The sequence below is a fragment of the Clarias gariepinus genome, chromosome 8, assembly GCF_024256425.1.
Source record: "Clarias gariepinus isolate MV-2021 ecotype Netherlands chromosome 8, CGAR_prim_01v2, whole genome shotgun sequence".
Lineage (NCBI taxonomy): Eukaryota > Metazoa > Chordata > Actinopteri > Siluriformes > Clariidae > Clarias > Clarias gariepinus.
Genome location: NC_071107.1, coordinates 1,346,594 through 1,361,612, shown reverse-complemented (window position 1 = coordinate 1,361,612; position 15,019 = coordinate 1,346,594). Strand labels below are relative to the sequence as shown.

General features: G+C 36.4%; 1 protein-coding gene across 2 annotated transcripts in view; it reads left to right on the top strand.

Moving 5' to 3' along the window:
- The first annotated feature begins 4,097 nt into the window (after positions 1–4,097).
- The window catches only part of zgc:154142 (uncharacterized protein LOC555481 homolog), a 61,189-nt gene continuing 50,267 nt past the window's right edge, over positions 4,098–15,019 (top strand). Inside the window, exons 1-2 of one of the 2 annotated variants that reach the window (XM_053501397.1) lie at positions 4,098–4,297; positions 12,797–12,933. In XM_053501397.1, the coding sequence (XP_053357372.1) occupies positions 4,162–4,297; positions 12,797–12,933 (273 nt within the window). In that variant the 5' untranslated portion in view covers positions 4,098–4,161. Of the gene's footprint in view, positions 4,307–12,796; positions 12,934–15,019 lie in introns of both variants that reach the window. The other variant, XM_053501396.1, reaches the window with a different exon arrangement.

Sequence of the window (15,019 nt, the reverse complement as noted above, 5' to 3'; positions counted from 1 at the left end):
TGAATGTACTGAATCACCAGGTTATCACATCTATGGAGGTTTTCCTTCTTCCCTGATGGAACAGCTGGCCATATTCTAGGAAGCACGAGGAATCATTTACACACATCACATTGTGCATCGATATCAAAGGTCAAAGTGGTTGAATTGAATATTATGAGAGTATGCAACCTTTTTTTTATTTTGGTATAATTCAACATGAAATGAAAATGTTGGTACTTACTGTATAAGGATCCCTTTATTTCATGCATGTATGTATGTATTCATAACATATAATTACAGAGATTGCTTACAAAACAAAATATACAGGTTAAGATGGGAGAATGTAAGTTGGTACAGATTTCATACCCAGAATCAGCATCAGGCTGAGATCGGAAAAAAAGAAAGGTGGATCGGATCCAGAACATATCAGGTAATGAATCATGTAACGAGTGAATAAAATGAAAACTGGATTGGAAAAAGACTTTACTTTTGGAATATCTTTGGAAATGTTTACATGTACAGTATGTAAAGTGGCTCTTTTGTTAGGGTTATTAACACGTTTATGTGATTACGTGATTTACATTTAATTATTGCCTTTTCACCCCTTAAATAGCATTATAAGTAGTAAAATAAAGTAAAATAGCAAAATAAGTAGTAAAGTAAAGCAATGTTCAGTAAAAATTTTTAATAATAATAATAATAATAATAAATAAATAAATAAAAAACACATTAAAACTAGCAGTTCTAGTAAGTTCATAATTTAGTGTCAGAATTCCTGTCAAATGTTTTGTTCCTGCATGGTTGTTGGAATAAAAACTAATTAAATACTAATTAAATTTAATTAAAGTGAAACCTCAGTATCCAAATTTTTTTCCAGAAAAAAATAGCATCAGTATATGAAGCATTTTTGGCATACGAACGAACAAAGTTCCGCATACGTCCAGGAGCCGCTCAAGACATGTGACGTGTGTGTACGGATTTAGCTTTTTATTCGTGGATCTTTTTGCATTCGTTTTAAGTAAACACTTCATCTTTTTAAAGCAGCTGGTGCCAAGAGGAATCATAAATTAAGGTTAAGTGAGGTTTTAATGTCTATTTATTTCATATTTTACTTCATTTACATGTCTTTTGTAAATGTTTTGATTGATTCTACATGCAACAATATGATTATATTGTTGGAAATTGGTAATGTTGGTAATATTTTTGGGTGGCTGGAACGGATCGTCTGTATTTACATTATTTCCTATGGGAACATGCGTTTCACCTAAAGAGCTCGCCTTCGAAACAGATTAAATCCGTATGCTGAGGTTCTGCTGTACTGTACTGTATATAGTCGACAATATTTCTGTTCAAAATGTTAATTATGCAGAGGGTTTTCCCAGACAGAATGGGAAACAGTAAATTCAGGGGATCCAGTCACAGAGCTGTGCCTTTTCCCTTAGTAACATTCACAAGGAAAGGATTTCGCAATTAATCAGAATCTAAGAATCTGCATATTGTAGCTGTACGAGCGCCAGGCTGGAGTCTTCTGCTCACGCTTGAGCTCACACTGAGACGCTGCCTGTACTCTCACTCGCTTGTTTAAATCCAGACAGTGTGTCGCTACAGTACTGCAGCAGAGTGTAGCAGTCGCCCTAAGCAAAGACGACCTGAATCAGGTGTTAATGACTCTGCATGGCCTCATGATGTGTCACGGTAAGCGATGCTAAACGAACCACTAGAACTAAATATAATGGATACTTGATTTGTGTCACTTCTGCAGCCGTGGCTTTATTTTTACAGAAGTGTGATATGAATAGCAGAAAAGACAAACCACATTTATGAATAAGTTGATGTTATAATGTCTTATTATTAAACCTGCTTGATTAAAAATGGATTTGTGCAATTCAAGCAGAACATTACAGGGAATTGCGCTATTTAATATGTTTTGTGATCTAATTTATACACAGTGTGATCATTTTAAAACACATCGACATTTAATAAACATCATACCCTTCAATAAGCTTCCATGCCATGTGGAGTCATCCTTGAAGATTTTATATCGATTTACAGTGACGCTTAAGTCTAAGAGGAGCTGGCATCATGCCAGCACAATAAATACGCCCCCATGTCATTCACAGACATGCCATCGTTTTCATCACAGGTCTCCATCAGGCTGGTCCATCGATGCAGCAGACTAATCAGTGATTACGCAGCATTAGATATTATAATGACTCCCAAATATATATATATATATATATATATATATATATATATATATATATATATATATATAAAAAACCTCCAAACTCAGATCAACTTCTATTATCTAATAACTGGCCACAGAGTTTTTTATTCGCGTTTTTTAATGACAGTCTATTTCATGCCACATAATGAAATGAATCCAGGCAGAAGTGGAATAAAAAGGGCATGGTGGTTTTATAGGACGGTGGTTTTATTGGATGATGAATGTTAATAAACCAGAGAATGAGAATTCCCCACACCTCCTCTCAAATAAAGTCATACTGTGTATAACAGGGGTTATTAAACATCCTGCACCCAGAGACCCCCTTTGCGTGCATGAAACCTCGTCCAAATGTATTTAACAAACGTAATCTGTGTATTTTATTTACATATTAACCACGTCGTAAAATGTGTGCAATGTCTAGACTATGGTTTTCTCTATTAAGCCACAGAGCTATTTAACTTCTCACCTTTTCCATTCAATGAATTCAACCGAGTGGAACGCCTGATCCTTGAAAATCACCACTTGCACGTTACTTGACCTCACTCCGAGCCATTTCCACATGTTTGGGCAATTAAAGGAGTTCCTGGGAGGCCGGCGTTTCAGACATGAAGCAGGCAGTCTGATCAGGAAAACGTTCTACCTTGATGGTGTCCAAGCTCTAGTGAAACACTGAGATACAGTAAGTGGATTAGTGTAGCTGGAGATTATATAGGGAAATAAACTCTAGAGCTTTAACTATCAGAGTATTCTGTTTATATGCACAGTCAAAAGTCCTGGTTTGACGTGAACACCCTTTTTCGATTCTCTTGTATTAGAGATGAATTTGCTATCAATTCGTTCAGTTTTCGCACATTTTTTTGTAACTGAGTCAGTACTCTTGTTTGACATGGGAACTCACTCCAGGAGGGTTTTAAAGCGCCTACGTGATCCGTAAAAGAAAGCGTCAGGCCAATATGATGGCGCAGTCCTGCAGCCGGCCTGCGGTGAGACGTACTTCAATATCTCATTACGATAATAGCAGAGCAGAACAAGGGCTGTTTGCAGCTCCCATAAAACCACGGAGCCTGTTATTAACTGTTATCAGTAAGATTAGGCTGTCACCTTATACTCCTTCCTCCAGAGGCCTTGAACATGTCTTTATCGGAGGTGCCGCGCCGCGATTATACCGGGCGCCGAGTTCACATGGTGGAATGAGATAGCTGTGTTTAAGTGTTAAACGCACAACAATTTGCATGTTGTTATTCGGTTGCAATGATACAGCAGACAGAATTACTCGATCCTTCTCATATGGCCACTGTCTTTGTTTTTCTTTTGTAAAACAATAAAACCAAGCTGGACCTGTAGTAATTAGAAACATCGCTCGAAGAATTTCAGGACTGAAATCGCCTTGAGCAGTTTTGTTCGATCAGTGAACAGTTCTCAACAAATTGACTTTATGTTAGATTTCAACCTTGCAAAAGGGATTTATTTATGGTCCTATTATTCTGCTATCACATATATGAAGATGGGTTCACTTGTAAGTCTGTGACTTTTCTTAATGTGTTTTTCAGTTCTTTTTCCAGAATTTCTATTTCTGTAAATCTAATTTGCAACAATGTATCTGCTTTATGAAAATATTTCAATTGAATTGAATGAATTAGCTCACATATCAAATTACAACATAGAATCCACTGTATTGTACATTTCATGTTAAACTCCTACACACACACACACACACACACACACACACACACACACTGCTATCAATGTAAGGCTCCAGAACTGATAGCAAAAAAAAAAAAAAAAACATATCACCAGCTAGAGATTTGCAGATGCAGCCTTCCAGCATACCGGAGGACAAAGTTCAGCCTTACAAAGTTCAAATGTGAGCAGCATTTATAAGCATGAAGTATCATCATACAGCGATGTTCATCAATCTCTAGACAACTTGTGGGCTGAAAAGCAAGGATCGCAAGATGTCCAGGAGGATTGTCCTGACCTGCCTGGAGAAGAGCCTCATCCTTCTGTTTGTGGCCATGACTGCAGCCTGCATCGGCCTGGTTGTGATTTATGCCACCGAGAAAAAGTCATCTACTGGCCCAAGTGAAGGAGGTGAGGGAGGTGAGCCGTTAAGAAAAAATCATTTTGCAGTCATGTACAGTATGCAAAAGAAATGATTGTGACACCAAGTGCTGATGGTGTTTAACTGAAAAGTGCCAGCCAAACTGAAAAATCACAATAAGTCCATTAATGTCTTAGACTTTTAGAGAAATAAACTAACTGAGACAATCAGATACAGATTAGGTTTAATACTGAAAATGCCATTAATACAGAATGAGGAACATATTTATCACAATATTTATATGGTTATGACAACAGCAAAATATTGTAGAATACAAAATACCATGTAAATGAATAAATGAGTTAATTACTATAATAATAATAATTATTATTATTATATTTATTAATTTATTTCAAATATAACTATACACCTACCACCGAATCACCTAATCGTTTCACCATAACCCAGATGATAAAAAAATATATAATTTATATTTAATTTGTTGTTGTTGTTGTTGTTGTTGTTGTTTGTTTGCTTGTTCGCATTCTGACCCCACTTGTTATGTTGTATAATAATTTTGCATTATGCTGTCACCCACTCTGAAGTCTTGATCCATTAAGTTTGAGATTTTTTGGCCTAATGTGCTAAAAACTAAAATTCTACAATACTAGTCTCCTAGTCTCCACAAAACAGTAAAACAGCCTATTATTTATTTATTTATTCATAATTTATTTTTTCATAATGTGTGTTTATGAATTAATATATTCAGACCACAAGTTAAGTTCCATTTTGTGGCTATAACATATTCCACGTGTAGCAATTAGCTAATGTACTTTAAAATTGGCTAAGGGAGAAAATCTATTGTACCTACAAGACCCTAGGCATGGAGATGACCCATGAAGACATACTGGAGTCTCTGGCTTTACATCATGTACCCATCATTAACTTATGACCCCTTAAGTCATCTACATCACCTACAGTATGTCATTGAATTCTTAAAGTGAATTGTCTATTTCCCCTCTCAGTTCCCACTAAATATTTAAGTGAAGTGGAGTCATGATGTTCTACAACACATTAAGTTTCAGACTCAAGCTGCACAATATGTAGCATAGTAAATATGTAAATCATGGCCATGACATGCTTAGTTTGTGGCCTTGGTCTATTAATTAAATAATAACCACCATACCACCCTAATTGTGCAAAAATCTGTTCAAAAGAAGATTCTAGGATTGTTGTAATCCACTGCTAGCCTAAAATATGTTACCCCCCCCCCCCCCCGCAAAAAATAAAAATAAAATTATTGCATAATGAAGTAACATGTGAAGTTATGTTACAAAACCTACTTTATCATATTTATATGTCATATGTTTAGTGTTAACATAATAGCACTCCTTGTAGCACCTCTATGTACAGTGATGTTCAAAAGTAAGTACCCCCTCTTTTATTTCTATGTTTTTTTTTTTTGTTTGTTTGTGTCTGTGTTAAAAAAAATGTATCTGATTGTCTCATTATTTGGTAATTTACAACCTCAGATAAACAAAATATAACTTTTTTTTATTTATAAAACATATAATTTAAATGGGAGGGGGGGGGGGGTTACAAACTTTTTAACATGAGTGTACCAAAGCACCAAAATCAACAGATCAAACTGAAGAGAGTAAAAAATTGTGAGCAATCCTGTCCAATAGCTCCAAAAGCATCTGATTTATTATCTTGTTTAGGAAAATAATTAAGTGACCTGAGTTTAGATATTACTGTAGTGCTGCACTGTTCCTCCCTTCAGCAAAGCCTAACTGAATTACAATGGCCTGAAGCCATCTATAAAATAGGTTTTGGCTTAATGAACACTAATGTATGTTGACAGTGCTGGCATTCAGCTACTACTGTAAAAATGGAAATAAATCTGAATAGATCTCAGATGCATAAAGAACTACTGAAATGGAATAAAATGCATGAGGGATCCAGTAATAGACTGTGTTATATATAAGTTACATAGATTTATATATTGTGTTTTTACTTGGGTTATTGTTTATGAGGATGTTCTACTGTAGGTATTGAGCACAGGCAGCAGGACTATTTTGATAGAGGATACACTACAGCTTTTTTTCACTGTAAAGCAATGCTCAAGGCGTCCAAAATACACACTAATCTCTTTTGAACAGTTGATGGTGATATATTTGTTAATTGGTGATTTCTAAGGCCGGTGACTGTAAATGAACTTCTCCCCTGCAGCAGATGGCAGTTTTGGTCCGTATTCGACACAATACTGTTCTTTTAAGAACTGTTCCAGAACAGCTGACCTTTGTGTCTTAATATAACAACTGACTGTTATTGTCGTTGTTGTTACATAATTACCTAATTCCCTATGTGTTATTTCATAGTTTTGAAATCTCCAGTATTGTTGTAGAATGTGAAAAATCAATTACTAAACAAAAACAAAGAAGTTTGCAAATGACCCCAAACCTTTGAGTGGTACAGTAAATTTGAAAAGTTTGTCAGCAAAATGAGATTTTTAACAATTTTGTAAAAAACGATGTAAAAAAATATTTACATTTATGCACTTGACTGACGTTCTAATCCAGAGTGATTTACAAAAGTGCTTACGTTTCTGTGCTTATCGCAATCCAAGAGTTCGCAGAGTGTTGAAAAGCATAAATCATAAAATATTTTGTCACAATTCCACAAAATTTTTTAAAACGCTATAACTCCACCACCCACAGTTTTATCACAATGCATAAATCAGCTTGCAGCTGTGTTCGTCAATAATATCAATAATAGGTCGTTTGTGTTTGAAATTTAACAAAATATAGCAAATTCATGCTTTGATTAGGATTTTGTCATGAGTCAAACAAAAAGTAGTGTTGCACACAAAACCTTTTTAATCACGATTGTTAACATTATAAACAATATAAAAGCTTCGGTTTACAGCATCATCCGCCTCCTCCTCTACCAAGTTTAGTTTCATTTTAGTAGTTGATGACAGCTTCTTATCATATTAATGGGTACGCAAAGTATTACATCGTCCCCTATGGTTTAAACCAGATAGTAATATCCGAGAGAACCAGACAAAACGTGCATCAACTTTCTAAATACAGCTCATGCATGGCATTTCATGTCTCTTGTACACAAATCACTCAGACTTTGTCGTAACAGTAATTCAACGCATAATTTTATTTTTGGAAAATATTATTCTTAAGTGCATCATGGCTCAGCCAAACCATTTGCAAATGAAAGAGGAAACAAAGAGGCATGTCAGTTGGGAACATAAACATATAGTTTCGTTTCCCACATGGCTTTGTTAAGTATATAATGTCCCATTTCACAGAATGTATATTAAGTGGCACATACCTGTAATTCATTACTGCAGGAGTGACTGCAAAAGGCAGTAACAGTGTTTAATGTCCTTTTTCTTGGCTTCAATATTCTTCAAAAATTCATTAAACCGTTTTAAGCGATTAGAGTAAATCTTGCACAAGAAACACCTTCATTTCAGGGATCATGATGCGATTGGCTTATCACGACTTATCGAGTTTTGCCTGAAAATCAGGTGGCTATGTATCATGCTTTGCTCAAAACGCTGACGTTTACTGTTTCTAAAATAATGTCATATACAACCTTGGCCAAAAATTAGTAAAGGTTTTGCTAGTAAGATGTACATTTATTATATTATATTAAAGAGGTCCTATTATGCCATTTTAAAGGTTGCTAATATTGCTTAATGAGTCTCTTAAAACAGGTTTGCATGTATGCAAGGTCAAAAAACACTTTAGTTTTTTCCAAAAATAGATTAAATTTTACCCCATTTCTAAATGATTCGTAAACGACTCGTGTGAAGCAGTTGGAAGATTCAGTCTTGTCTAAACCCCGCCTTTCCGTGAGCCCTCACTGCTGTGATTGGTCAGATGGCGCGGTGATTTATGATTGGTCCACCGCTACAGCGTGTGTCGGAAAACGAAACGGCCATGACCATAACTGACCGACGGCTCTGAAGAGACCCGTCAATACATAGAAAAGATGGCGTCGGTTTTACCGCGTAACGACTAGATAATTTTATATTAACTGTGGCTACAAAAATCGAGAGGTCTTTTATCCTTGTGTCGGTGTTGCGTTAAAAGGCCGGTGAGCAAAAAGGGCAAACACAAACACATAGATAAAGCGAACGTGTATTATACAAAACTAAATAAAGTAAACGTAAAAGGTGCACCACAACCAAACAAAGATATAAATACAACAATATTTACAAACTATATACTGTAAAATAAACGGTATGTGTATGTGTGCAAGTGAGTGAGTGGAAAATGATCCACAACAACGGCAGCACTGTTCCACCATTACTACTACACATTACTACTCAAGTCAATTTTTACACACTACGGGCAATTAAGAAACGCCCATCAGCCTAATCTGCATATCTTTGGACCGTGAGAGGAAACCCACCAAGCATGGGGAAAACATACACACTCCACACACACACACAGACAGACAGACAGACCACCAGGCAGGAATCGAACGCGGACCCTGGTGGTAGAAGGCGACAGTGCTAACCATTAAGCCACCGTGCCACCACCACCATTATTATGCATAATAATAATAGAAAAAAGCTAATCATTTAAAGCAATTAAAACTATATATCAAAAGAAAGGCCTACAGCATTTTCTTCCTATGCAAGTAATCTGACAAATAGATCATTTAGATGGGAAGGGGAGTTCCGCTGAGAGCGCAAAAACACTATCAGTAAGTGTGGTTATTAAAATGGGAATAGGTGTCATAAACACAATGTAAAATAAGAGCACATCAGCTCTGCAGGCACTTAGATAAGAATGCTTCATTGCGTCAGGCTCCACACACACGTGAGTCGATGTGGAATCCATGCCATACTGTGCTCAAAGCTCAGTCTCTATTAAACCTACTGTTTAAATCCCATAACATCTTTAGATCTTGGAGTTTGAGCAAAAACAGCACTGAATAAAATACTCAGTGGTACACCGGATTCATACTACGCACTGTACTGTACTGTAGGTTACTCCTTCCACTATTGTCAAATACCAAAAACCTGAACTTGTACTCAAAGCTGGTCTGAAAATAAACGGTACTGATGCCTCCGTAAATACTGTATTGCAGAGAGCTTTTGTCATGAATCAATGTAATTCTTTTCAGCTCTGCCGCACACTTATTATCACTTCAGTGTCGCAAGAACATTTATCTTGTGAGAAAACAAAGCATCGCTTCACACTTCTGAAGGGTGAGATGCAGGGAGAACATTCAGGAACGTACGATATATCCATCACGTGCGGGACAGACCAGTCATTTTACAGAGGTCTAGAGATGTTTCGCTGATGATGTGTTCGGCTGCTGGCTACGGCTCAGACAGACTGACACACACACACACACACACACACACACACACACACACACACACACACACAGATGTACCTGGGAAACATCACCATGTAGGTTAGTCTGCTCCAGCAAGAACAAAGCAATAGTTTATTTATTTATTTATTCCTTCATTTCGATAACATTGACATTTTCATGGTGAAGTTTTAGAAGAACAACACTTTCTTCTTTTCAGTACTCTGGGCCTTTGAGAATGAACAATTAGGAGACAATTGAAAAGGAGTCTGATATGAGAGTCATGTATTATCTCTTCCGTGTACAATTACAACCTTGCCGGCACTGCAGGATATTCGCTTGGATGATACGGCGTCTCATCATTACACGATGAATTTAATTTAAGTTCTATCTTCTAAATGTGCTGCAGGTCATTTTGGAATGTAAGAAACAGGATTTTCTAAGCAACTCATCATATCATGACCTGAAACTACACATATGAACTGAAGGCAAATATCTTCATACACACTTCCCTCATTTTCTCTGATTCTGTAAAGTTGCTTTGTGACAATGACCATTGGTAAAACGTTATATAAACACAATTAAATACAGTGGAACTGAAGTAAACACACGTGAACAACATGTGATCAAGTGAAAATTATTCTTAGACATAAAACCTACATCCACTACAGATGAATATGAACTTAGTGGATGAATCAGATGTAAAAATGAATAAATCAGGTGGAAAGGAATCACTTGAAAATGACTGAATCATATAGAAGAATAAGTCAGATACAGTATTTCATATCATGAAATAAACAAATCACATGTGAAAAAGAATTAATCTTGTAAAGTATCACATGTAAAAATCATGTAGCTCTTAAAACCCTGAGCATTTTATTTGTTTAGATTATAATTTTTTTTAGATAAACATATATAGGGCTCAGGATTGTACAGTATAGAGTGATGTATCCTTTTCTTCAGCACCAGGGCAATAGGATTAATTTTACTTTATTTAATTTTTACCAACTACACAAATGTGACTATGCAAAAAAAAGAACCAAATGGGTCACAAAGGGAAAACAAAATGCACAGATACACATAATCATATTTTCTGATTGTTTCCTGTTGTTTCTATAAAAAATAAAGATATTTATTTATTAATAATGTATTTATTACAAATACGATCATTTTTAGAGTTTTAGACTTTTTGTGAGACATCATTCCAGTAGTGGTAAAATTTGCTCAGTGGGTTTCCTCCGGGGACTTCAGTTTCCTCCCACGGTCCAAAGACATGCAGATTTTGGCATTAACAAATTGCCCGTAGTTGCTCCTGGCATGGGCTCCAGGCCCTCCATGACCCTGTGTGAGTGTAATTGTCATTGATGAATCATGTAGAAGAATCACATGTGAAACGTGGATAGAACACTTGAAAAAAGAGCACAAAATAAATGAATCATCAAGAAGAACCAAATATAAAAATATACTGTAGCAAGTAGCGATGATCGGGCCCAAGCACCCGTGCCATTACCACCCAGGCGCACTAGAAAGACAGCGGGCGCATTAAATTAAAGGGGAAACACCAATACCATTATGACATCATTTTAGAATAGGGTGTAATGTTAAGACCACCAAAAAGCCCAGGATGCTGGAAAAAAAGCATGACACTATGATGTCACTCTATGTGATGTCACTCAACAAGTTATTACTCACTTTTCTGCATAAGTTTAAGGCATCGTCATGACCGAAGCATTTGAGATATGAAAAATCCCTTCGCAATTTTGCATCCTTAGTGTCTAGGTATCACAAACACTCTGTTGGGGGGGCAATCGTATAAATCCCCTAGGAGGAGTATATCAATAAGTATAGACAAATGTCGCATCCTACTTTATTTACATTTGGTCATTTGACAGATGCTCTTATCCAGAGCGACTTACATTTTTATCTCATTACACATCTGAGCAGTTGAGGGTTAAGGGCCGCGCTCAAGGGCCCAACAGTGGCAACTTGGTGGTTGTGGGGTTTGAACCTGGGATCTTTCGAACCGTAGTCCAATACAATCATTAGTGTTAAATACATTTGCATTGAGAAATAATCTAATGTTATTTGCACAAGAGAGCAAAGGAGTGCACATTTTTAAAGTATAATTTACTGTCTGACATGAATCACAAATACGACGATATGAAGTTTAAAGTAGAGCTCTCAGCAAAACAGGACAATCTTCACCAGACCATCTGTCTGCAAAATTTTGTACATTTTATATACAATACAATGCTTCTTAACAAACTGCAAACTTAAAAAAATATATAAAAAGCCAGACTAAATGAAAAGGCATTCTGAGATTCAGCATCTATTCTGTGATGCTGTTGGTTCTCCTTTCAATCAAAATGAATAGTTAGAAAAAAATAAAAACTGCTGAAATGTTTTCTCCCGTCTTGCAGCTGTATTGAGTTTCATACGGCTTAGCCTCAGGTGGTACAAGCTCAAAATGCAGAATGTTTAATGGGAACAAGACACTTATCATTCCTGTGGTTTATTAATACTATAAGAGGATAATGGAACAGAATATAAAGAGAAAATGTCGCTGTGCCGGTACTTTTGGACTCCGCAATGCTTTGAGGATGCAGAATATGAACGCTAAAGCTGCGTTTATTTACGTCCTTATAAAATAAAAAAAAAAAAAAAAAGCCAGTGGGTTTATGCAAACTGATATCATTTTGCACATTGTATGCACTGTATAGCCAAAGGTTTGTAAACACCTGATCATCACACCAATAAAGTAGGTGGTTCTTCCCCAAACTGTTGCCACGAAGTTTCACAACAGAATAATTTTCTATGCTCTTGCTTATATGTATGTATTTATGTACAAAAAACAAATCCCATAAGGTCATGAAGGTCTTCCAAGGTTGGAGTTGAAGAACTTGAGCGTCCTGAACCACCTTGCCACTGTTGGGCCCTTGAGCAAGGCCCTCAACCCTCAGATGTATAATGAGATAAAAATGTTAGTCGTTCTGGATAAGGGTATCTGCCGTTAAAGTAAATTATAACTGCAACGTGGGGCTGGAATCAGATGTGTTCCAAATCAACTGTTATAGTGAGAAAAAAATGATAATTCATATTTATGATTGACATCACCCTCTAATGGAATCAGTGGAATTAGGTCACACATGGTCCTTGACATGTGTGTGAGTGTGTGTTTTCTGATCAACTGTGTACAGGAGTAGCGAAGGATTCAGGATGTGGGAATCCGGCAGAGCTGATCGGCGAGACAGGAGAGTTCAGCAGCGTAAATTACCCCAGCCGCTACGACAATGGCAAGAGCTGCAGTTGGACCATCACTGTGGACAGCAAAAAGGTGAGAAATCTCAGTCTGGAGTCTGGAGACTAAAACAGGTCAAGGAGGTCAAGTAAAAGCGAACGTATTAAAATCCAGATTTTAGAGGCTATCAGCAGCAGACAGGAGATGATGTGTTGGAAGAGGAGGTCCTGATAGAAGAAGTTCTGGTTGAATCACAGAGAGAAAGGGCTACACTACAGGGTCGATAGTAAAGCCTAAGGGATCTCTCACAGATCAATAAGTTAGGATTAATTTTTTTACTTTTTGCAATCCAGCACGCTGGATATACAAAATTAAGACATCAAGTAATTGACAATTTTTTTTCCTGCTGCATCTGTTGTGTTTTGGATTCTTGCAAGCAAGAAAGTACCTGTGATAGGATACTAAGGGGTTGTGACACCATAGTCGGCATGAAGAGACTCCGGATCCAGACATGAAAAAAAAGAGAGAGGGAGAGACAGAGAAAGAGAGAGACAGAATGCTGAAATAAATAGAATATTTCAACGTCAACAGAAAAAAAAAACCCTCAATTGTGCTCACACAGACTCAGCAGGGGGACTGTCAGGGAAACTTGCATTACTCTGCTCTTCTGGTTCTCTATCTTTCTGCACTGTATTTAATTCTTCACTACAACACACAATACAAGAATTTTCATCACGCACAGGGGTACGCAGATTCAGGAAATCACCCCCTTCCCTCTGACCCCGCCCACTATTCATAAGCATCAAGTATCTCATCAACTAAGCAAGTTTCATTTATAGACAAACTTTATTATTATTATTATTATATTGCGTTTGCCTTTGAGCTTAAAATGCCCCAAAACCATTTATTTTTGTCGAGCATAATCGTTGGACTTTCACAAAGTTTATCGACCTTAATTATAGTCGCGTAAAGCACAGTCCCGATGTCAACAAAGCGTATTGATGCCACAAGAAAATGGGGAATGGTACTGTATAAGCATGTGTACCTTCCCAAGGGGCCCATAACTCCTCAAGCAGTGGAGCAGATGGAGCGCTCCTTCCAAGGGTATTTGATAGGGTTGTGCTACTTTGAGGTACAATGTGAACGAAATGGGAAACTTGGACTCGTTTGTAAGCCAGTGGTGATAGAAAATCCAGTGGCAACATTATCCAGATGTCCAGCACTGACCTAGCCGAGTCACTTAAACCAGATGTTTTTACAGGTTACGTTTTGATCACAGTACATAATATTAAATTCGACAATTCAACAATATTCAACGATATTGACATTCAACAATTAAATTCGATTAAATTTTGTTTCTAAAGTGCTTTATACAATGGGCATTGTCGCAAAGCAGATTTTACAAAATCTTCAAAAGAATTTTATGGAAATATGTATAAAATTTTAGAAAATATCTATAGTGTCCCATAATAAAACTGTAAAGTTGGCATGTTTGTACATTAAAGATATTTGTGAAAAATTAGTTTAGTGGAATGTAACGTGAGTAATAGAATACATCAAGATGTTTTTTGGAATTTTTGCCCCTTTTTTCTGTTTCTTTGTGCATGCATCGCGTAAAAATACTGAATGAATTTTAATTTTAAATTAATTAGTTTTCAAAGGCGTATTTGGCCGAGCTTAAAGTAAAATATCGGTTTTGTTTTATCACAATCGGTCCACGAGAAGAGAAAATATGCAAAATAAAAAAAAATATTAAAAAATTTTATATCATAAAAGGACAACCTTAAAAAAAAATCTCAAAATTCAACAGATGGCGCTGTACATTTTTTAAACACATGCCTATGAGTGTGAAATTGCGTTTATTAAGTACCTCATTGTACCTTAAAGTATAAATTTTTGTTTATTTCAAAATTCAACAGATTTGAATTTTGTACATTTTTTTAAATGCGCTTATGATGAGTGTGCAATTAAATTCCACATGAACAAAGTTGCAGGCACAGCTAGTGTCTGTACTATATAGTCTATCTGCAATATCGTACATGTCTAATAGTTGTACTAAATCAATAGAACAATAATATTCTTCCTCCATAAATCTATACTACATTGTCATACGATCAGATCCAAAATGCATGTGTACATTTTTCTGTACAAAGGCCAATATTTGTATGTACAGGTAGGTAGA